General features: G+C 43.8%; 1 protein-coding gene across 1 annotated transcript in view; it reads left to right on the forward strand.

The window, feature by feature from the left end:
- LOC126248166 (cyclic AMP-dependent transcription factor ATF-2) overlaps nucleotides 1–25,324 on the forward strand; it is a 209,106-nt gene that overhangs the window by 17,390 nt on the left and 166,392 nt on the right. The window contains exon 3 of the mRNA XM_049948924.1: nucleotides 24,630–24,772. Within this exon, the coding sequence (XP_049804881.1) occupies nucleotides 24,630–24,772 (143 nt within the window). The remainder of the gene's footprint in view (nucleotides 1–24,629; nucleotides 24,773–25,324) is intronic.

A 25,324-nucleotide genomic window follows, 5' to 3' on the forward strand; every position in this document is an offset into this window, starting at 1 on the left:
CCTTTTCATAATGTTTTCTCAAAAAAAAAAAAAAAAAAAAAAAAAAAAAAAAAAAAACAAAAAAAAAAAAAAAAACAAAAAAAAAAAAAAAACACTTATGAATTCTGTTACTACAATGACCACATTACTGATCCTCCTGCATTAAATTAGCACATTGGAACAACAGTAATTAGTATGTTGGAGCTTCATTTCCACCCATGTATATTTATCCTCATTTTGTAGGTTCCCCTATGCACTTTTGTGCTCAGTCACACTTTAGGATCTCGAAACGTCCTCTGAGACTGCCGAGAATAGTTCTAGTGACTTGAAATCTCCTTGTCTGGATCCTCTTTCAGTTTTGACTTTCTCTCTATCCCAGTGTACCTTCAGCGGAAGGTGTATTACTGTTGTGTATATTCTAAAGTGTACTTACACCTCAAAGGGGGTGTGCCATTCTTTGGTGGGTTCATGCTTGGCTATTATGGGGCGTCGGCCTTTGCAGTATCTTTCCCCTTCCATGCTGTATGCCTATCCTCTCGCTATTCTTTTTCCCCTCCTTGGGGAAAATGTCTGGGATGTTGTTGGAAATGTGTTCTGCATATTCAGTCACCAATATCAGAACAGTCACTCCATTCTCTTTCATTCCTTCTTTCTTTTTGTGTTCCTCTTCTCCTATCCTTCTTCCACTTTGGTGTTTGAGGTTCCTCTTTTCTTCTTCCTCCCTGTGCACTCCTGAAGACCGGCCCACGCGTCTGATGTGTGACAAGTGACTGGGTAACACGTAATTTCCAGCCCTGGGTTGACAGGTAGGGTTTGCATGTACCCCCAGTACAAGCCAGGCCAAGGGAGGGATGATTGCCTGAGCTGCTACCTTCCCAAAGTGTCGATTGGTCCCTGTGTCAGGAGTTTGAGAGGTGCAAGCAATCTTCTATTGCGAGCATACCCCCTTCTGAAGGGGCCCCAGTTGGAAAGAGCTCACCATCGGAGATGCTGGGAATTATGGGGGATTTTCTCGCAATGAGCAAATCATCGTCACAGTCGACAACTATGAAACATAAATGGAATGAGGCTAACAATTCAAAGACCCTCCCAGTTGCACCAAGGTACCTTGTCATTTCATGTACTGAAGACAGTCGGTCCTTCACTACGGTAAATCTGTTAATTATTCTGAAAGGTGTTGATGCAATTGATGACCCTGTGAAATCCTGCTCTCGTTTATGCAGTGGCACTTTGCTTTTGGAGATTACTTCTAATTCTCAGACACAACAGCTGATTGCAGCTGCCTTCCTCCATGGCTGTGCTGTTTGTGTTGAGACCCATTGAATGCGGAATTCTTCCTGTGGTGTTATTTACACAAGGCTGCTCTATGGTGTGACCAAGGCAGAAATCCAAATGTACATCTCTGATCAAGGTGTCATTGCCATCCATTGGATGATAAAAAAAAGTAGATGCCCCCTTAGTGTCCACACACACTCTCTTTATCACTTTTGATAGAATGATTCTTCTATCAAAGGTCAAAGCAGCTTACGAAGTTATCACAGTCAGACCGTATATTTCAAACCCGAAGTGCTGCTATCAGTGTCATTGTTACAACCACACTTGAGAGTCCTGTCGACAACCAGCCAAAAGTGTGTAACATGTGGCAGGGATGCTCATGAGGGCAATTGTCTGCCTCCTCCTCTCCACTGCAACTGCAATGACGACCATGCCACCTCCTCCCACGATATCCAGTGTATCTCGATCAGCTGGCTGTTCAGGAGATCTGGATGAAGGAAAAAGTGCCTTACCCAGTCTTTTGCAAATTGTTGGCTATTCGGAAATACTGCATTCTACCATCTGGCACCTACGGTGGTGTCCTTGCTATGTCTTGCTCCATGAAGGACATGCCAATGCAGACATGGGACTTCAAGTTTAGCAGCATGATTGTGAAATTGCCCAGCATCATGGTAACATCCCCATCTCCTTCTCCAGCTGTACAAAACACCACCAAACTTCTGCCACACAGGATGAAGTCACTAGCTACACAACCAGCAGACCAGAAAGGACAGAGGAATACTCCCATGAAGACTTCCTACATCCCTCCAGCCAACCAACATCTGAGTCTTCCTCTGCTCACCAGAAAGGCTCAAAGAAGTCAAACAAAGGCAAACGGTCTTCTCCATCGCAGACCCGAAGATCCTCTTCGATGGTGTCATCACGTGATACCCTCACCCGGCCAGTGTCCGTGTCACCAGTGCGCACCACCAACCTTTTTTCTGCACTGGACTCTGCAGGCCAACAGCAGAAGAATGCTGACATTCCTGTAGACCTCACGGAGCAGGATCTTCCTGCCTCTGTGCCCTGTAACAGCGAGTCTTCGAAGGCTAGCACTCAGCAGCCACTGAGACGACAACCCTTCATTTTTCACTCCCCATGACTCTCCTCCAATGGAATGATTGCAGCCTTCGATTCAACAAAGAGGATTTGCGGCTGCTCTTAGAATTGCTGCTTCCACTTGTTCTCTGCCTTCCAGAAACGAAATTGCATCCTCATGAGTGCTTTTAGCTCTTGCATTTCTCCCTGGTCCGTTATGACCTTCCCCCTGAGGTCGGCATTCCATCTCATGGGGGAGCTATGCTGCTCATATGGGATGACATTCGTAGTCAACGCAGCTCTGTGACGACCCAGCTTGAAGCTGCCACAGTGTACATTTTACTTCCTCACTTGACCCTTTCCCTTCGTACTGTGTACATCCCTCCATCATTCGATGTCACCAGGGCAGATTTCCTCCTGCTTAGTGGGCAACTACCTCACCCCTTTTTTCTGCTCAGTGACTTTAATGCATACTATCCTCTTTGGTGTTCTCCCAGAACCTGCCAGAGAGGTGCCATCGTGGCTGTCCTTCTTAATCAGCTTAACCTCTTCTGCCTTAGCACAGGAGCACCCACATTCATTTTAGACTCCATGCAAACTATTCCCATTTGGACCTAATCGTCTGCACTGCCCAGCTTGCCCATTGTCTCAAGTTGTCAGTTCTCTTTGACACATACTTGAGCGACCATTTCCCATGTGCTATCCGTTTGCTGACTCTTACGCCACCTGTGTGCACACCCAAATGGCAGCTTACTAAGGCTGAATGGCGGCTTTACTCATACCTGACTACTTTAAATGAACAACATTTCCCCAGTTGTGATGGCCAGGTTGACTATCTTACAAACGTTACTCTTACCGCTGCAGAATGTTCAGTTCCTCGCACTTCCTCTTTACCATGGTGTGTCCTGGTTCCTTGTTGGCCGGAGGCATGCCGTGACACAATTTGCGTGTGGAGACGTGCTCTCTGAATTTTTAACCATCGTCCTACGATGATAAACTGCATTCCCGGTCACGTCGGTCTGACAGGAAACGAGGCTGCAGAAGCTGCTGCCAAGGCTACAGGCCTCATACCTCAGCCCACTAGTTCTTACATTCCCTCTGATGATTTCTGTGTTGCCGTCTGTCAGCACCTGGTTTTACTTTGGCATCACCACTGGTCTTCCCTTCATGGGAACTAGCTCCGGGCCATTAAGCCTCTCCCAGTGGCTCGGACTTTCTCCTCTCGGCCCTCTCGCTGCACAACTAGGTTACATATTGGGCTTTGCCTTTTTAGCCATCACCATTTGTTAAGTGGTGCTCCCCAACCACTTTGTGCACATTGCGCTCAACTTTTGACTGTGCATCATTTCATGACAGAATACCCTTTTTTTAAGCTCTTATGTTCCCGTTTATGCTTACCATCTGAGTTATCAGTCATTTTTGCGAACGACGTGTAGGCTGTTGACCGCGTTTTACTTTTTATCTGTTGTAGCAATATGGCGAAGGCCATTTAATTCTTAGTTCTGGATCTCCATTTCTCTGTGATGTATTTTATAGACCTTTCTCCCTGTCCCTGCTTTTAATTGCCTTCTCTTCCGTCAATTGGGATTGACATGTAGTTGTTTTTAATTCCTCTCTTCGTCTTTGTGTTCTACAGTTTTGACCGAGCGGGGTGGCGCAGTGGTTAGACACTGGACTCGCATTCGGGAGGACGACGGTTCAATCCCGCGTCCGGCCATCCTGATTTAGGTTTTCCGTGATTTCCCTAAATCGCTCCAGGCAAATGCCGGGATGGTTCCTTTCAAAGGGCACGGCCGACTTCCTTCCCCGTCCTTCCCTAACCCGATGAGACCGATGACCCCGCTGTCTGGTCTCCTTCCCCGAAAACACCACCACCATCTACAGTTTTGATATGGGTGTGTGTGACCCTAGTTGTTTTTGCAACCTAAAAAACAAAACAAAACAAAAGAAACTGTCTACCAACATTGGTTGAACTAACGCCTTTTTTTCCCTTCAAGGGTTGTTGGAGTGTTTAAAATTGAGATTGATCTTTCTGTAAAGAAACTGAGAATCATAGGCAAAGTGGTAATTCATAATCATTTCTCCATTCTTTAGTTTCCTTCAGAACTTGAAAATTGTTGATTTTGCCATATCTATAGTACTAAATCAAGACAATTCATTGTTTAACATGTATAATAAAAGGGGGGGGGAGAGAGAGAGAGCGTGTGTGCGGGGGGGGGGGGGGTGTTTATTGGTGAAATGAATTCTTTGTTCTTGGCTAATGTGCAGCAAGGTTCTGTTCAGGTGGGCAGAATTCAGACTCTGTAATTATTGATGCCTTTGCAGTGCTTTGATATTGGATGCTCTCCTGTGCTATTCTAATAGTTCATAGAATGGTGAGGGAGGAGACTGAAAAATAAATGTTATATAACATAGTTAGACTGAAAAGGAAGGGGTAAATTGTTTCAAAACCATGTAAAAAGAATACAGACAATTGTTCTGTTAACTATATCTAGTACGTACAGTTTAACGTGGTGTCAAAGTACTCAACATGTAATACATAGGTGAATGTTCCCACTGAAAGACTGAAGCCGAAACAAGGCCCCTGGACTAAACAACATTACCTCTGAACTGTTGATGTCCTTGGGAGAGCCATCAATGACAACACTATTCCACCCGGTGTGCAAGATATATGAGACAGGGTAATTACCCGCAACTTCAGGAAGAATGTAATAATTCCAATTCCAAAGAAAGCAGGTGCTGACAGGTGTAAATATTACTGAACTAACAGTTTAGTAAGTCATGCTTTCAGAATACTAACATGTATTATTTACAGAGAAACGGAGAACCTGGTAGAAGCCTAAAGTGACCACCATAGGTGGCACATGGAAAAATACCCAGGTATAAAATGAATATGAAGTTTATTGTAACACATATAAACAGCTGTCTGCAATGGGAGTTAGTTTTGAACACATAATTGCTAACAATTCACTTCTTGAATATTGAAAGAATAATATCTGAGACTGAAGATGCGAAATGTCACAGTAAACTGAAAGTTCAGAAATAAGTGTTCCAAAGTCAAAGTCCTGAAGAGATCCACAAAAGTTTAAGCCTCGTGTTCGACAGATGAAAAACAAATAACAAATGCTACAAAGTCTGACTGCTGGTCACGCATTGGAGGCCATGTCTCTTTGGTGTAGAGTCCACGAATGATGTAGAGCTGTAGAACCATAGCTGGCAGCTCTTGGAGGTGAAGGTCAACGTGGATGATGTTGTTGTAGGAGCAGCTCCAGAGAGAGCTCCTTATTGTGAGAATGCTTTTACAATTGGCACCTGACTCAGGAAACTCAATCGGAGTGAACTTCTCGAGCATAGCCCAGTGCTGGCCTAAATACTGCGTGGGTGCGAGGGTACTGCAGATACTACTTTCAGTCATATGGTCTGCAGAGGGGAAAAGGTCTGCGAAACCAGTGATGTGTGCTGCCCCTTGGGTTGCTGTCTAGCTGCCAGGTTGAGTGCAATGATACCTTGTCTGTCATCTGAAAAGGTGTCCCCTGCCAGGTCCGTGTCCACATAGCCTGTCAGTGTTGGTTGCTGGCTGTATAGGGGCAAACCTTTGACACAGCAAAGCTGAGTTCCGTAAAGATCAGTTTGGATTCCAGAGAAATGTTGGAACATGCGAAATAAAGCTGACCATACAACTTCTCTTAGAAGACAGGTTAATGAAAGACAAACCTACATTTATAGACTTAGAGAAAGCTTTTGACAGTGTTGACTGGAATATACACACTTTGAAATTTTGAAGGTGGCAGGGGTAAAATACAAGGAGAGATAGGTTATTTAAAACTTGTACAGAAACCAGTGCGCAGTAATACATGAAGAAGGGCATGAGTGGGACGCATTGTTTGAAAATGAATGTTGTTCAATCTGTGCATTGAGCAAGCAGTAAAGAAAAACAGGGATAAATTTGGAAATTGAATTAAAGTTCATGGAGTGAAAATAAAAACTTTGAGGTTTGCTGATGACATTGTAATTCTGTCAGAGACAGCAAAGGAATTTGAAGAGCAGTTGAACAGAGGGGACAGTGTGTTTAAAAAAGAACCTAAGATGAAGAATATTAACAAAAGCAAAACAATGGTAATGGAATGTAGTCAAATTAAATCAGGTGATGCTAGGGAAATTACACTTGTGTTCAGAAAAACAGAATACCTTGAACAACTGGAGATATGATGATCATATTCTGCAGAAATGATTAGCATTTCAGTCAGCTCGGCTCAGCATGTGTCCTGTTGCCAGGTAGGCACAGGATCCACCATGGGCCCAGATAACTTGCTCCATGCGTGATAGCATTGACGCGTGTAAGGCGTGATGGGGTCGTATGGTATACCCATCCACGCTGCATTCACCTGGTGGCTCCAGATCCATCTGTGATGGTTAGCAATGGATCACAGTGCTGCACTTGTCGTTTCGCCATATTGCACACATTTTTGTTTGGCAACAAGTCTGGTGATCTGGCAGGCCAGGGAAAAAGGCTAAGATCCTGTGACACCAAGAAGGCATGTGTCCATGAAGCAACATGTGATTGTGCATTGTTTTGCTGAAAAATGGCATCTTGGGGGTTGTGCAGATGGGATGTGGCTACAGGTCGCAGGACGTTGTTCACGTAGGTCACACTGGTCACAGTGCTGGACGCACACCAGCTGTGATTTGTAGTTGTATCCAGTAGCCTCCACACCATAAAGCCTTGAGTTTGTGCTGTTGCCAGCAAACCAAAATGCGACCATTATTTTCAAACAAACAGAACCTGAATTAGTCCATAAACACTACCTGATGCCATTCCTGTGCCCAATGATATCATTGCCATCTCGCATTTTACTGCACATTCGTCAAAGGTAGATGGAGAAGTGAACGATGCGCATGTAACCCATGCCATATTAAATCCCTGATAGTGTACGATGTGTTGCAGTGTTCCGGCAGAGCAGAGGAGGATGCACAACTGTTCTGTTGTGTCATTCGGATGAGGTGTCGATCTTCTCAGTATGTGGTCTGGGTTGTGTGACCTGACCCATTTTGATGTGTTCTACAGCCTTCCGTGAACCATTCTGCACACACCCATTACAGTTCTGTAACACTTTATCCCACATGAGCAGCAATTTCTGGATGGATGCATCGCATTCTTTCTTGCCAATAATGCATCCTCCTTCAAACTCACTGATTTGGTGGTACGGTTCGCGCATGTGTCTGTGAGGTATCCTCACGTCTGCTCAAGTTACACTGATCTATTACCGTCGGTTTGTAGCAACATCAAGAGTCACAGGCACATTTTACTGGTAGGTGGTGTTGTGCTGCAATATTGATGTTGACCTCAAACCCGCAGGCTGACATGATTCAAATGCTAATCATTTCTGCAGAACATACTAATGTACATATCCTGTGAATATGAATATCCTGTCTTTGGTCGTTCAAGGTGTTCTGTTTTTTTTTCTGAACATGAGTGTAAATTAGGGAATGAAACATTAAAATCAGTAGATGACTTTTGCTATTTGGCAGTAAAATAACTGATATAGCTGAAGTAGAGTGGTTATAAAATGCAAACTTTCAGTGGCAAGAAAAGCATTTCTGAAAAAGAGGAATGGGTCATGCAGTGTTGAATCTCGTAATGTCGAAACATTTTCATGCTCAGTCATCATGGAGTTTGGTGAAATTTTAAGTGAACAATAGAACATGTCCTCAATGAATATTGGTAAAGTATAACATTCATCAAAGCAATACTGGCTGAAATATAGTGACTTGTATGACTGCATGCATGACTGTGCGCAGATCGAATGTAAATTTTTAACGACTTTGAGTTGTTATATCTCAGGCAATAGTTTCTACAAAGAAATTAAATGTGACCACCTTATACAGCTTTTATGCTGTCTCTTAAGAATAATAATGAAAAACGTTTTACTAAGCATATTCAGCAAGAAAATTCTAGGCAAAGTAACGTGAAAGAATCTACGCCCAAAAAATTTCAAAATTTGGCTTCTTATGTCTCAGGGCCTAAAGGTATGATGAATGTGAAACTTGGTGTGTAGTAACCTAGCAACACAAAGTTCTCAAATGTAAAGATTCATTTATGTATCACTTTCCAATACTAAGTAAATGAAATGCAAAGTTAAACATTTAGAAAAAGATAAAGAACACGTTAATTTTGACGTGATTTTGCAAAAAACAGTTTTCTATAAAACTTTCCAAACTGGACTCTTTAGAGAGATCGTGGTTTTAACCACAAAATTGTCAAATGTGGGCCATCTATGTTAGATAATTTGAAACAAAGTTGGGTGCAAAAATTGTGGCATGAAAGTCAATTTTGGTTTCTTATATCTCTTAGAGTAAATTCATGCTGAACATGAAACTTAATACACAATAACTTGGGAGCACAAGGCTGTGGAATACATTTCATACACTTACTATTTTGCCATAGTCTACAAATTTGTCAATAAAATGATAAGTTTTGTGAAGAGGGGAAGATACCCTTTTCTATTACAGATTCAAAACCAGTCTCGTTCCAGACAAGCCCCCACCCCCCTCCCCAGAACAGTGGATTTAATTTCCATGAACTAACTATGCTATATAAACTGAGACAAAGTAGTGGAAAAAATCACACTGCGAATAAAATTTTAATTTTGGCCTTTTATATCTTTTTCATTAAGGGCATGATAAACATGAAACTTTGGACACAACAAAAGGCAACATAAGGTTTTCCATTCACATATTGCTCTCTAAATTTCTACAAAAACTCATTCAAACTCGATTTTCGTAAAAATTACATAAATGGATCACATTTAGTCTACTTTTAAAAAATCTGTTTTTCATAATCAATTTCAGATAACTCACTATTGGAAAGAGCATGTTTTGAAGCATCCAGAAAATCATAATCGATTTTCCAATATGCGCTAGCAATACCGCAAAATGACAGCCAAATTTGAGTTAGTGTTCCATGGCAACAGGCTGCATTGCAGCAATCTGTTGTTCCTGTTTTGTTGCATGTGGTTTTTATTTTTAAGTCGACAAGTAATAAGTTACTGTACTGCATTGGTCCATAATGACATTATCACCACCAGTTCAAGAACACGAACCAATGACTCCATCGCCATACCCCCCTGCGGGTTCGGGGGTAAGAATAGGCCCGCGGTATTCCTGCCTGTCGTAACAGGCGACTAAAAGGAGTCTCAACTGTTTCGGCCTTTAATGTGATGGTCCCCATTGGGGTTTGACCTCCATTTTTCCAAATTCAACAGAAGTACGAGCCTTTTGGGGAAGGACACCTTACGTGGTGCACCATCCGTCCTCTGTGCCCTAAGACCTTGGCACTCATTATCGTCTTGGTGTCATAAATGCACCTTCCATCCCTCATTTTGGGCACACACACACCTGATGGATTGTGTAAGTTACGCCCTTAGTGCATCACCATCTGCACCCACGATCACTATGGACTACCCATGGCACCCAAAGTCCAGCACGGTAGCCAGCCCGTTGTGGTGGGGTCGTCATGTACCCTCTAGGTTGTACCCCCCTGACAACACAGGTATCGTACTGCCGATGCCTGAGCTGACACCTTCCCACGTAAGCCAAGGAGTAGATGCCCGTCTCTCTGGGGCATCAGGACTCCCGGCAATGGCCATCCTGCCAGGCGGCCTTTGCTGTGTCTGGGTGGCGCCCGTGGGGAGAGCCCCTGGTTGGAGTGGGTGGCATCGGGGCGGATACCCCGCAATGAAGCGGGTAAAGTCTCAATCCGGTGTTCGCACGACCACCAACGTCTCTAAGCACGGTAAAGTAGACTTTAACGCTGTGGCATATAACCCCAAATCGTTCCCTTCCCTAGCCACGCCCTGGGAGGGACGCAGGGCTGCGGACAGACAGGAGCCATATTCACCGCGATACCTTGTGTGCAGCAGAACTGATGGGGAATCATTTTTGGGGACTAAGCCTCTGTTCTTTGTGACCCATCTTGAAGATAAGTTCGGGGAAGTGGCATCTCTTTCCAAAATGCGGAGCGGGGCCATTTTGATACAAGCAGCTTCCTCTGCACAGTCAAGGGCGTTACTCACCTGTGAGAAGCTTGGTGACATACCTGTTAACGTCACTCCCCATAAGTCACTAAATTTGGTCCAGGGGATTATCTTTCATAAAGATCTTCTGCTACAGTCTGATGACGAGCTATGGGAGAACCTAGCACGACGAGGTGTACACTTCGTTCGTCGTGTCTTTAGGAGACCCAAGGATAATAGGATCGCTACCGGTGCTTTCATCCTGGCCTTTGAGGGCGACTGCTTGCCTGAGAAGGTCAAGGTCATGATCTACCGGTGCGATGTCAAGCCCTATGTCCCGCCCCCTATGCGATGCTTCCAGTGCTGGAAATTCGGACACATGTCCTCCAGATGCGCTGCCAGCCCCACGTGTCGAGATTGTGGACGACCTTCGCATCCCAATGCTCCGTGTGCTCCGCCTCCCACCTGCATTAACTGTGGGGAGCATCATTCTCCCTGCTCGCCAGACTGTGCAGTCTACCAATGAGAGCGGAAGATACAAGAAATTAAGACCCTGGACTGTTTAACTTACCAAGAGGCGAGGAAGAAATTAGAACGGCTCAACCCCACACCTATGTTGAGGAGTTATGCTGCTGTAACACTGCCGCCACCAGTTCCTGCAAAGACTCCTTTCACAGTTGGCCCACCGAACAGTCACGTTATGCCTGCCCCACCACAGGTGGGGGCCACTCTCTCTTCCACTGCTCCCAAAACACCCAGTTTGGGAGCAGTGCGCCCCGAACAACCGGGGACGTCAGTCCCCACCTATCAGCCAGAGTGGCGACAGCCCTCTCCGGCTGCTCAGCCGGAGGGGCGACAGCCCTCTCCGGCTGCTTAGCCGCTGACGCAACAGCCTCCTCCGGCCTCACTTGTTCGGAAGGGATCCCTTGGGGGACTCCCTTCCAAGGACTTCCCCAGTGTCTCACAAGACACTAGCCAGTGGCTGAAGAAGCCACCAGCTGCTGGTCGAAGGGCTTCACGCTCTTCGTCTGTTCCTGATAATGCGTCAGGAAAGCCCTCCCAGCATGTAAACCCTCCTCCGAAAGTCAAGAGAGAGAAGAGGAAGCTCTCTAAGAAGGATAAGGACCCAGTGGTTCCCGCACCACCGCCTCCTGTCAGCTCAGCCTCTGAGGATGAGGTCGAGCTCTTTGCTTCCCCTGATGACCTAGATCTCGCCGTCTCCTCCGAAACGATGGACGTAGCGATGTCCGTCACTCAGTCGATGGCAGCATGTGACCCTGCGAAGTAATTTGCCTTTTCAGTGCCTGCATGCCCCTACAGGACACGCTTTGTACCATCCTCCAGTGGAATTGTGGCAGTTATTTTAGCCATCTACCTGAGTTACGTCAGCTTCTAAGCATGACACCTGCTTTCTGCATTGCCCTCCAGGAAACCTGGTTCCCGGCAATGCGGACCCCTGTCCTTCGTGGATACAGGGGTTATTACTGCAACCGTAGCACTTACAATTGTGTGTCAGGTGGAGCCTGCGTGTATGTCCTTACCTCTGTATATAGTGCTCCTGTGCCCCTTCAAACATCATTGGAAGCTGTGGCTGTCCGCGTAAGGACTACCCAGGACATAACCGTCTGCAGTGTCTATCTCCCTCCAGGTGGTAGAGTCTCCCTGACCGAATTGGCTGCACTTGTCACCCAACTTCTCATGCCTTTTCTTCTCCTGGGGGATTTTAACGCCCACAATCGCCTGTGGAGTGGAACGAAGATTACTGGCCGAGGCAGAGATGTCGAGAATCTCCTCTCCCAACTCGACCTCTGCCTGTTAAACACTGGCGCCGCCACACATTTCAGTGTGGCGCATGCCACATTCTCGGCCATAGATCTGTCATTGCGCAGCCCAGGGCTTGTACCATCGGTCCACTGGAGAGTCCATGACGACTTGTATGGTAGTGACCATTTTCCCATCTTCCTTTCACTACCCCAGCGTCGCTCCCATAAACGCTTGCCTAGATGGGCATTTAGCAAGGCAAACTGGGAAACGTTCTCCTCTGCTGCCACTGTTTACTCTCTCCCCCACGGTACCATCGATGTGGCGGTTGAGACACTGACTGCAGCGATTGCTTCCGCTGCGGAACGTACCATTCCTCGTTCGTTAGGGTGCCCCCGGCAAAAGTCAGTGCCTTGGTGGTCTCCAGAGGTCGCTGAAGCCATTAAAGAATGTCGGCGGGCTCTTCAGCGACATAAGCAGCACCCGTCTTTGGAGAACCTAATTTTTTTCAAACGTCTCCGTGCTCAGGCACAGCGGCTCATCAAAAGGCGGAAACAGGAGTGCTGGGAGAGGTACGTTTCCACCATTGGTTCCCGTACTTCACCCTCCCAGGTGTGGATGAAGATACGGCGCATCTTTGGATTGCAGCACTCTACAGGTGTCGCAGGGCTTACCATCAACGGGGCGGTATCCACCGATGCCGATGCAATCGCCGAGCATTTCGCACAGCACTATGTTCGGGCCTCTGCGTCGGGGAATTACCCGCCCGCGTTTCGCGCGCTAAAATGTCAGGAGGAATGCAAACGGCTTTCTTTTGCTTCTCGCCACCCTGAGGTGTATAACACCCCATTTAGTTTGTGGGAACTCCAAAGCGCCCTGGCACGGTGCCCCGATACAGCCTCTGGGCCAGATGGCATCCACAATCAGATGCTCAAACACCTGTCCCTGGACTGTCAGTGGTGTGTTCTTGCCATCTTCAACCGCATATGGGGTGATGGTGTCCTTCCGTCGCAGTGGCGGGAGAGTACCATCATACCGGTGCTGAAGCCTGGTAAGGACCCGCTTAATGTGGATAGCTATCGGCCCATCAGCTTGACAAATACTCTTTGCAAGCTATTGGAACGCATGATGAGTCGACGGCTGTGTTGGCTGCTCGAGTCTCGGGGTCTTCTGGCTCCGTGCCAGAGCGGCTTCCGTCAGGGCCGTTCCACCGCCAATACTTTGGTCTTTCTTGAGTCTGCAATCCGCACTGCTTTTTCCAGGCGCCAACACCTCGTCTCCGTCTTTTTCGACCTCTCCAGAGCATATGACACGACGTGGCAGCACCATATTCTCGCCACATTGCACGGGTGGGGTCGCCGGTGCTCTCTCCCCATTTTTATTCAGAATTTTTTATCTGTTCGGACATTCCGCATTTTAATTGGCACCTCCCATAGTTCACTTCATATCCAGGAAAACGGCGTTCCACAGGGCTCTGTATTGAGCGTGCCCCTTTTCCTTGTGGCCATCAATGGCCTTGCAGCAGCAGTAGGGTCGTCTGTCTCACCCACATTATATTCTGACGATTTCTGCATCTTTTTCAGCTCCTCCACCATTAGTGTTGCAGAACGTAGGTTGCAGGGAGCCATACGCAAGGCGCAGGCGTGGGCCCTAGCCCATGGGTTTCAATTTTCTCCTGCGAAGACGTGTTATGCACTTTTGTCGGCGTCGAACTGTCCATCTCCACCCTGAGCTCTATCTTCAGGATGCTATGCTCAGGGTTGCTGACACTTACCGTTTTCTGGGATTGCTGTTCGATGCCCGGCTTACTTGGCTTCCACATATTCGTCAGCTCAAGCGTCAGTGCTGGCAGCATCTGAATGCCCTCCGCTGCCTCAGCAACACAACTGGAAGATTACTGCTTCCTTACTTCAGCTGTTTCTGTGGTAGGTGGCATGAGACATACATCATGGCATAAACTGTACCATGATCTAGCACAATGTAGTGAGGTATTACTTGTCAATATACAAATAAAATTACAAGAAAAAAAACTTGGTAACTCCCCTCAAAATTGGCTGTCATTTTCACGTATTATTAGCACATACTGAAAAATCAAACGTGATTATCAAAGCCCACCTCATTCATTTTACTGGCCAAAAATACAGAACATTTATTGGGTACCAGAACAACATCTCATCTCCACACTTTCTCTTCCTTCAATATCTTTATTTGGCCAACTATCAATTTCCCAAAAATGAACTGTAGAAAGTGGCTCAAAAATTCTGAAAAACATAAACTGCACTGTTGAGAAGTTTAAAATCGATATTACTTTTCAGCTGCTGCCTATTTGAGATACAACTACAGATTTGAGAACTGAAGATAAGATACTTAGCAGATAGCTTGGTACACAGACAGGTACCACAACAAGGCTTTGGAACCTAAATGAAGAAACCAAATTACAGGCTTGGGAACGTCGATGAAGAAACAAACCCACCTATGGCTGGTATAGCACAGCTATCAGGCGTGACCCCTTATGGTGATGGAGGTTGGTTGGTTGGGTTAAAGATTAAAGGGACCAAACTACGAAGGTCATCGGTCCCTTGTTTCATAAAAACACAGAGCACAGTGAAACTATCCACCAGTCAGGCGAAGCACTAAAATAAAAATTCCGGGGGAAGAAAAGCCCCATGGTCCGTTGTAAGACAACACGGAAAACGGAGCACAGCAACAAAAACAACATAGAGAACAAAGGCAGAAGGAATTAAAACTGCACAGCAGAGGACTGTGGCTGGCTGATCACGAAAATAATAGGATGAGCCAGCCACTCTGCAACACGTTAAAACCTCCAGCCTAAAAGATTAGGGTGGAATCGAATTACAACACAAAACTAAGTAAAAGATACAGCACAAAAGAGGGTGACGCAATAAAATTAGAGGGACCTATAAAAGCCACTTGCTCGAATAAAACTTAAAACACGATCTGCCATAGAGACATCGTCACCTAAAAGAGATGATAAATCCCCCAGGAGATTAAAAGTTCGCCTGAGGACGGTTAAAAGAGGACATTCCAACAATATATGGGCCACCGTCATGTTCGCACCACAGCGACAATGAGGGGGTTCCTCTCGACGCAGCAGATGACCATGTGTCAGCCAAGAGTGACCAATGCGGAGCCTACACAAAACAACAGAATCCCTGCAAGAGGCCCGCATGGAGGAACCCCACACAGTCGTGGTCTCCTTTACTTGCCGCAGCTTGTTGGGTGCAGACAAGAGTGCGCCATTCGTCTCCCCACATCCCAAAGACCCGACGGTGCAAAACCGTTCGGAGATCAGTTGCCGGGAGGCCGATCTCCAACGGCAGTTTGCGGGTAGCTTCTTTGGTTAACTTGTCGGCGAGTTCGTTTCCCGCTATCCAAACGTGTCCTGGGGTCCATATGAACACCACCGAACGACCACGCTGTTCAAGAGCGTGAATGAACCCCTGGATGGCACCAACAATGGGATGGCGTGGGTAGCACTGGTCAAGAGCCTGCAGACTACTGAGTGAGTCACTGCAAATGATGAAGGACTCTCCAGTGCTGGTATGAATATGCTCAAGGGCACGAAAAATGGCTGTCAGTTCTGCGGTGTAAACACTGCAGCCTTCCGGCAAGGAGCGCTGGTCAACATAGTCCGCATGAGCATAAGCGTACTCCACACGGCCATCAACCATCGAGCCATCGGTATAGATAACCTCCGAGGCATGGTATGCACTTAGGAGAGCAAGGAATTGGCGGCGCAAGACTGCAGGAGGAACTGAATCTTTTGGCCATCGGGAAAGTTCCAGCCGAAGCTGCGGCCGACGAATACACCAAGGTGGTGTATGTGGGCGGACCTGGAAAGCAGATGGAAGAGGCAAACACTCGAGTTGATTAAGGAGCAACCAAACACGGATCCCAATTGTATGGCCTGATCGCGGCCCCCGGTGTGGGATATGGACTGCCGCATTTTCGAAAAGGAAACGATAGTTAGGGTGACGGGGCGAACAACGGACGTGGGCAGCATAGTTGGCTAACAGTTGTTGACGCCGAATACGAAGTGGAGGAACCCCAGCCTCAGCAAGGAGGCTATTAACAGGACTGGTGCAGAATGCTCCTGTCGCCTGTCGAACCCCACAGTGGTGAACGGGGTCCAGCAGTTGCAACGCTGAGGGCGACGCTGAGCCATATGCCACACTCCCATAATCCAGTCGGGACAGCACGAGGGCATTGTAGAGCTGCAGCAGCGTATTACGATCCACACCCCAAGTTGTGTCGCAACTATGAAACCAAAGTCCTGTGGCCACCACTGCCAGTTGCTGTATGCCAACTTAGCCTTTTTTTGAGGCCGCCTCCAACTGAAGTGACCAGCTTGCAGGTATGCACTCCCTTTCCCTGGCACAAGACTGCCCTTTGACCCAAAATGGTCCCTTCTCACTGTGAAAATTCTGACCATTTGCCTGTGGACTTACAAGATTCAGTATAAAGTGCTCTGTGTTTCACTGTTTGTTTAATGCAAAACATTGTAGATGCAGTGTTGTTCTTTGAGTGGAGCTCCTGGCACAGCATATAGTGATGTGATGGTTACTTAGATCCTGTCTTGTTAATTATAGTGCTCCTTACAAGGTACTGTAAAACTTAATTTCCAATAACATTAATTATGTTTCAAATGGATGCCAGTGTGTTGATGAGTGATAATCAAGTCCGTGAATGTGTGATTGGAAAAAAGTGAACATCAAAAATGCCACAATGGCAAAGTTTGTTCAAAGAAAATCAGGCTTGAGTTCATGGGCAGTTGGTCAGGTTGGCAGAAATTCCTTGTTTCTCTGTGATCAGAGGTCCTGCTTATGGATAATGACCAGGTCGGCGTGCATCACAAAGTAAAGTACCTTGACATGTATGAAATAGCACAAAAATCATGTTGTAATCCATTTGGGAAGAAAAATCACACTGCTAAAAGTTAATTGTTGAAAGTAGATCTTACCATGTCCAGTGGTTTCTGAAAAGTGCAAAAAGGTATGTAAAGTCAGGCCAGAAAATTTGCACTAGATGCTAAGGGGATTACATTCAAACTACAGTTCAACATTAATCTTTTCCATCTCTGTATGAGTTACAAATGGAACTTTGGAAACACTCAATCAATGTTTGACTTCTCTAGGCACTTCTGTGGTGAAACCACTAGAGATGAACCTAGCTATGTAAAAAGGAAATCTGAATGGGTGCAATGTCCAGTTGCATACAAAATCACATCTGCTGCAGGATTTTCTTCAGGAGAAGGGCAACCAAGCCAACCCAGAAAAATAAATAAATAAAAAGGTCACAACTTACGTAAAGATTATGTTGATCTCATTGAGGAACTAAGAAAGGAAATTGATATATCTGACAGGTCAAGAAAACTACATCTACTGACTGTGATCCCATAAAGTTAGTCAGTACAGAAGAAGGTAGTAAAGTTTGGTGTTTCAGAACATGCTGTTAAGTCAGCCTGAAAATTAAAAATGGAGAAAGGCATTTGTGCTACACCACATGCAAAAGTTAAAAAACAGTGGCAAAATCAGTCACTGATAGAGATGAAAACTTTTATGAAGATGGTGAATTCAGTAGAATTTGTCCAGGTAAAAAAGATAGTGTGTCAGTTTGGCTAAATGGTTCCAAAACACAGATACAAAAGCTATTCCTGTTGTGTAATCTGAAGGAGCTATTTATACAGTACCATAATGAATACGCAGCTGAAACTGACTTTTTAAAATTTTGTGACCTCAGACCAAAGTGTTGCTTCACCATTGGTGATTCTGGTACATATTCCATTTGTGACCACACCATACACAAGAATGTGAAGCTCATGCTCCAAGTTGCTAATATCAAAGTGGACTACAAACAACTGATAGGAAAGACTGAATGTAGTTTGAATTCAATGGAATGTATGTTACAAACATGTCAGAATTGTCCTGGTGAAGAAGCTCTGAGGAGTGCACACTTGGAAAAAAGTATTTAATGACAGGTATACGGAAGAAACAGTAGAATTCAAACAGTGGTTCCACACTGACTGTGAGTCATTGGAAACAAGTGTATTAACAGTTGAGAACCTTATTGAAAAACTTGCCAGCAAAATTTGGAAGCTGACTAGTCGCCATTATACATCAAAACACCAGAGTCAGTAGTAGAATTTGATGGAGAGTGGTTTCAGAGAAACTGAATTGACTGTTCTGGCAGACTTTGCTGAAAATTATTTGTTTGTTGTTAAGATGCTGCTCAAGAATTTCATTGCGAAAATTTGCAAGCTATATTACATGTTTTTGTAGCTTATTATGACAGTGAGAGCATGTAACAAACTGTTAGTTGTTGCATTATTTCATATCTCTTGTAACATGATATAGTATCTGTACATGTGTTTATTTTAAAATTGTTGACTCAGAAAAGATCACCAAAATGCATTATTTCAGCTGCACAATGTAGAAATTATAAGAATTTTGTCAATCTATGTAGCCACAAAAACGATTTTAACATTGATGTGGAATGGAACTTTTTTGGCACTAGCCACAGAAAACCTCTGTGCCTGAAATAAGTTCTGCAGAAATTTTTACGAAGTCTCAGACGGTGTTCAGGAAAGATAGATTAGGCAGAATTGGTGGTGGAGTGTTTGTGTCTGTCAGTAATGGTTTATCTTGTAGTGAAGTCGAAGCAGATACTCCGTGCGAATTGGTATGGGTGGAGGTTATACTTAACAGCCAAACTAAGTTAATAAGTGGCTCCTTCTACCGACCCCCAGACTCCGATGATATAGTTACTGAACAGTTCAGAGAAAATTTGAGTCTCGTAACAAATAAATACCCCACTCATACGGTTATAGTTGGTGGGGACTTCAACCTTCCCTCGATATGTTGACAAAAATACTTGTTCAAAACCAGTGGTAGGCAGAAAACATCTTCCGAGATTGTCCTAAATGCTTTTTCCGAAAATTATTTCGAGCAGGTAGTCCACGAGCCCACGCGAATTGTAAATGGTTGCGAAAACACACTTGACCTCTTAGCCGCAAACAATCCAGAGCTGATAGAGAGCATCATGACTGATACAGGGATTAGTGATCACAAGATCGTTGTAGCTAGGCTCAATACCGTTTCTTCCAAATCCACCAGAAACAAATGCAAAATAATTTTATTGAAAAAAGCGGATAAAGTGTCACTAGAAGCCTTCCTAAGAGACAATCTCCATTCCTTCCGAACTGACTATGCAAATGTAGACGAGATGTGGCTCAAATTCAAAGATATAGTAGCAACAGTAATTGAGAGATTCATACCTCATAAATTGGTAAGAGATGGAACTGATCCCCCGTGGTACACAAAACAGGTGCGAACTCTGTTGCAGAGGCAACGGAAAAAGCATGCAAAGTTCAGAAGAATGCGAAATCCCGAAGATTGGCTAAAATTTACAGACGCGCGAAATTTGGCACGGACTTCAATGCGAGATGCCTTTAATAGGTTCCACAACGAAACATTGTCTCGAAATTTGGTAGAAAATCCGAAGAAATTCTGGTCGTATGTAAAGTACACAAGCGGCAAGACACAGTCAATACCTTCGCTGCGCAGTGCCGATGGTACTGTTACCGACGACTGTGCCGCTGAAGCGGAGTTATTGAACGCAGTTTTCCGAAATTCCTTCACCAGGGAAGATGAATGGAATATTCCAGAATTTGAAACACGAACAGCTGCTAGCATGAGTTTCTTAGAAGTAGATACCTTAGGGGTTGCGAAGCAACTCAAATCGCTTGATACGGGTAAGTCTTCAGGTCCAGATTGTATACCGATTAGGTTCCTTTCAGATTACGCTGATACAATAGCTCCCTACTTAGCACTCATATACAACCGCTCGTTCACCAATAGATCTGTACCTACAGACTGGAAAATTGCGCAGGTCGCACCAGTGTTTAAGAAGGGTAGTAGGAGTAATCCATCTAACTACAGACCTATATCATTGACGTCGGTTTGCGGTAGGGTTTTGGAGCATATACTGTATTCAAACATTATGAATCACCTCGAAGGGAACGATCTATTGATACGTAATCAGCATGGTTTCAGAAAACATCGTTCTTGTGCAACGCAGCTAGCTCTTTATTCGCACGAAGTAATGGCCGCTATCGACAGGGGATCTCAAGTTGATTCCGTATTTCTAGATTTCCGGAATGCTTTTGACACCATTCCTCACAAGCGACTTCTAATCAAGCTGCGGGCCTATGGGGTATCGTCTCAGTTGTGCGACTGGATTCGTGATTTCCTGTCAGGAAGGTCGCAGTTCGTAGTAATAGACGGCAAATCATCGAGTAAAACTGAAGTGATATCAGGTGTTCCCCAGGGAAGCGTCCTGGGACCTCTGCTGTTCCTGATCTATATAAATGACCTGGGTGACAATCTGAGCAGTTCTCTTAGGTTGTTCGCAGATGATGCTGTAATTTACCGTCTAGTAAGGTCATCCGAAGACCAGTATCAGTTGCAAAGCGATTTACAAAAGATTGCTGTATGCCATACAGGGCCCTAGTACTACACTGCCGCAACCTGCCGGCTGTCGTCACTGTCCCGTTTGACGATTGCATGCGAGCAGCACACGTGCAGCGCCGTGTGCTCATGAGGCGCGTGCAACGTTTGCCCGCCCCTGCTGTATGGTGTGGCAGGTGGCAGTTGATGCTAAATAACTAAAAGTGTGAGGTGATCCACATGAGTTCCAAAATAAATCCATTGGAATTTGATTACTCGATAAATAGTACAATTCTCAAGGCTGTCAGTTCAACTAAGTACCTGGGTGTTAAAATTACGAACAACTTCAGTTGGAAAGACCACATAGATAATATTGTGGGGAAGGTGAGCCAAAGATTGCGTTTCATTGGCAGGACACTTAGAAGATGCAACAAGTCCACTAAAGAGACAGCTTACACTACACTCGTTCGTCCTCTGTTAGAATATTGCTGCGCGGTGTGGAATTCTTACCAGGTGGGATTGACGGAGGACATCGAAAGGGTGCAAAAAAGGGCAGCTCATTTTGTATTATCACGTAGTAGGGGAGAGAGTGTGGCAGATATGCTACGCGAATTGGGATGGAAGTCATTACAGCAAAGATGTTTTTTGTCGCGGCGAGATCTATTTACGAAATTTCAGTCACCAACTTTCTCTTCCGAATGCGAAAATATTTTGTTGAGCCCAACCTACATAGGTAGGAATGATCATCTAAATAAAATAAGAGAAATCAGAGCTCGAACAGAAAGGTTTAGGTGTTCGTTTTTCCCGCGCGCTGTTCGGGAGTGGATTGGTAGAGAGATAGTATGATTGTGGTTCGATGAACCCTCTGCCAAGCACTTAAATGTGAATTGCAGAGTAGTCATGTAGATGTAGATGTAGATGGGTTTTGTGGCATAGTCAGGTGATTAGCTACTTATGCAAGCCTACAAAGGCCATCAACAAATAAAATGTTGATGCCAACAGATCTGTTCAACTTTTGTCTCCAAAATATATGCAGCATCAAGTACATATACAGGGTGGAGAAAAATTGTGTCATGAAATTTTAACCCTAGATAGCTGATACCAATAGGAACCAAAATTACTAATGTTGTGTAGGTCAGCAATGCATAGTTTTTTAAACTATGGAACTTGGCATCATGTGCTCCAATTGGCCGTGGGATTGCCCTGTTGCCAGGTGCACTGGATACTGCCAATCGGAGCGCATGATGCCAAGTTTCCATAGTTTGAAAATGGTGCGTTGTCGACCTACACAACATTAGTAAGTTTGGTTCCTACTGGCATCAGCTATCCAAAATTAAAATTTTGTGATGCAACTTTTCTCCACCCTGTATTTACTCCAAAACAAGAAATCAAAGAAAGCAAAAAGTTTCAAGAAGAGAGACAGTGAGAAAGCAGCATGGTTGCCGATACGAGAGATTATCAATTTGTACCACGTGACTCTAAGTCAAATGATACACTGGTAAAATCTATGCATCCTCAAGGCCCACATTATTTGTTTTATTGGCTCAAAATACAGGATGCTTGTTGGGTCCAGAACAACACCTCATTTCTGTGTTTTCTGTTCCTTCAATATCATCATCCAGCCAATTACGAATTTGCAGGAAGTGAACTGCAAAAAGTAGCTCAAAAATTCCGAAAAATGTAAACTGCAATGTTGAGAAGATTAAAATCGAAACTGATATTATTTTTTCTCTACTGCGTATTTGAGATACTACTACAGATTTGAGAATCAGAGATAAGTATTTGTAAGCAGACAGGTACCACAACAAGGCTTTGGAACCTAAAATAAGAAACCAAATTACAGCCTTGGGAACATGGATGAAGAAACCCATGTATGGTTGGTATTGAACAACTGCTGGGTGTGATCCCTTATGGCAATGGAGTTGCCAGTTTGTGTTTTTGAACTGATGGTGGTAATGTCACTATGGACCAAGTTATTACTTGTCAGTTTAAAAATAAAAACCACATGCAACAAAACATGGACAACAGATTGCTGCAATGTAGCCTGTTGCCATGGACATTCCCTCAGATTTGGTGATCATTTTGAGGTCTTGTTAGCGCATATTCTAAAATGAAAGGTGAATTTTTGGCTGCTTGAAAACATGTTCTTTCCATCAGTGATTAGTTTGAAACTAGTTATCGAAAACAGATTTTCTAAAAGTAGACTGAATGTGATCTGTTTTTGTAATTTTTACAAATATCAAGTTAGAACTGATTTATAGAAATTTAAAAAGGAGTATGTGAATGATATTTTATATTGGAGAACTGTATATTGCTAAGTTGTTGTGTCCAAAGTTTCATGTTTATCGTGCCTTTAATTGACTGATATAAGAAGGCAAAGTTAAAGCTCCATTTGCATTGCAATTGTTCCCACTACTTTGCCTCAATTTATGTAGCACTGTTGGCCCTTGTTGGAAATTAAACCCATTGTGCTGTTTGGGAGGGGGGGGGGGGGTGTCAAAGAGAGATGAGAATCCACATTTTACTTTTCTTTTGTGTCACAATTTTCGTGTCCAACTTTGATTGAAATTATCTAGCCTTGTTAGTCCACTTTGGATAATCAAATACACTTTTCTGTGTTTAAAACCATGGTCTTCCTAATTATTCCAGTTTCAAAAGTTTTCTAGACAACAGTTTTTTACAAATTCAGGCCAAAAATAATGCATCTTTGATCTTTTTACAAAATCTTGAACTTCACACTTAATTTATTCACTTTTGAAAAGTGATTACGTAAATTAAACTTCATATTTGAGGGCCCTGTCTCGTTAGGTTACTGCAACCCAAGTTTCACATTGATCATGCCTTGATCTCCCAAGACATAAGAAGACAAACTGTGAAATTTTTTGGGTGATTTTGCCTAAATATTTCTGGCTGAATATAGCTAGTAAAATTATTTTCATTATTATTCTTAAGATAATGCATGAAGTTATACAAGATGGCCAAATTTCATTTCTTTCAACAATGTACTGACTGACATATAACAGCTAATAGTTGCCAGATATTCACGCTCACTCTGCACAGAGTCATGCATGAAATTGAAGTGACTACATCTCTGCCAGGATTGCTTCGATGAATGTTAAACTTTACCATTGTTTATTAGGGCATGTGTAAATGTTCACATAAAAATGTGAATGAAACTCATGATGGTGGAGGAGGGAGACCTCGTTGAATTTATATGGAACGGCCGAAAGTTAACATTGAATGTGTATTTTAGTGTTTTATATGTTTTAGTGTTTTGTCTGAGTGTAACTGTGGGCGTGAAATGTGGCCAATAAACAGTTCAGACAAGAAGAGACCAGAAGCTTTTGAAATGTGGTGCTACAGGAGACTGCTGAAGATTAGGTGTGTAGATGACATAACTAACGAGGCAGTACTGAGTAGGACTGGAGAGAAAAGAAATTTGTGGAATAACTTGACTAAAAGAAGGCATTGGTTGATAGGACACATACTGAGACATCAGGAATGACCAGTCTAATACTGGAGGGACCTGTGGAGGTTAAAGTTGCAAAGGTAAACCAACAGATAATACAGTAACGAGGTACAAAAGGACGTAGGTTGTAGTAGTTATTCGGATATGCATTTAAATACACTCAGAATAAAATATTTACATCTAGAAAATAATTATGTGTAAAAAGGTAAACTGTTTGTAGGTGGTGTAGAATGAGATGGGAAGAGCTGCAAAAAATTGAAACTGAGAGAAAAATATTTATTGAATTGTGATGATTTCAAGGTATTGCAAATGTGTTTGGAACACCTCATGCTTGATTATATGTGTAAGATCTTACTCTGATCCCACCTGCACATTTTTATAAAATTAGAGTAAAACATTGCATACCATCATTTATATAGGATGATACTGATCCAGCAGTTACTTTAATGATTGAAATTCTCTCTGTTATTCAGTTGTCTAGTAAAGTAGACTAATTACTTTATAAAAACTTAACACTGATTATTATGTTTGTTTATTAAGAATATTAAAACATGTTATTCTGTAGTATGTATGATATCTCTATTTTGGCAGCTGATCAGACACCTACTCCGACACGTTTCATTCGCAATTGTGAAGAAGTTGGTTTGTTTCAAGATTTGCAAAATGTGAACCCATTTGAAGAAACATTCAGGAAAGCATTTGAAGCATCGAAAGCTGGAATCTCAATGCCTGAGGTATTTCATGATTTTTTGGTATATCGAATGTCTCTTACTAGCTTCACCACCTTGCTTAATACTGTAGCGAGAGAGAGAGAGAGAGAGAGAGAGAGAGAGAGAGAGAGAGAGAGAGCCCAGGATTGAAATAAATGCTGCTCTAATGTGATATCTCTAATGTCACAAGTTAGCGCAGTGGGTCAAAACAAGTCTTCCATTATCCCTCTCACATTATTAAATTTGAAAAAGACTTTCTTCCAAAGTTCTTCAGAAATACCACCTGTGAAAGATGTATCAGTGAATGAGGAAGCATTGTCAAAAGGGTTGGTTACATGTGAAGTATCTTTTTCTGTTGAAATAGGAACTGAAATGTATATTTGTGACAGATTTTAACTGTGTACAGATCCAAAATTCACATTTGCTTAGTGAGAGCTGAGTTTGTGGCCAGGTACGACACACAATTTCAACCTTGTATGAATCTTCAGTACAAACATAAGACATTGCTATTAGAAAACCACATGATACAGTGTTGCAAACAATTTTAGTGACTGATATAAATGATACACATTAAAG

The sequence above is a fragment of the Schistocerca nitens genome, chromosome 3, assembly GCF_023898315.1.
Source record: "Schistocerca nitens isolate TAMUIC-IGC-003100 chromosome 3, iqSchNite1.1, whole genome shotgun sequence".
Classification (NCBI taxonomy): Eukaryota; Metazoa; Arthropoda; class Insecta; order Orthoptera; family Acrididae; genus Schistocerca; species Schistocerca nitens.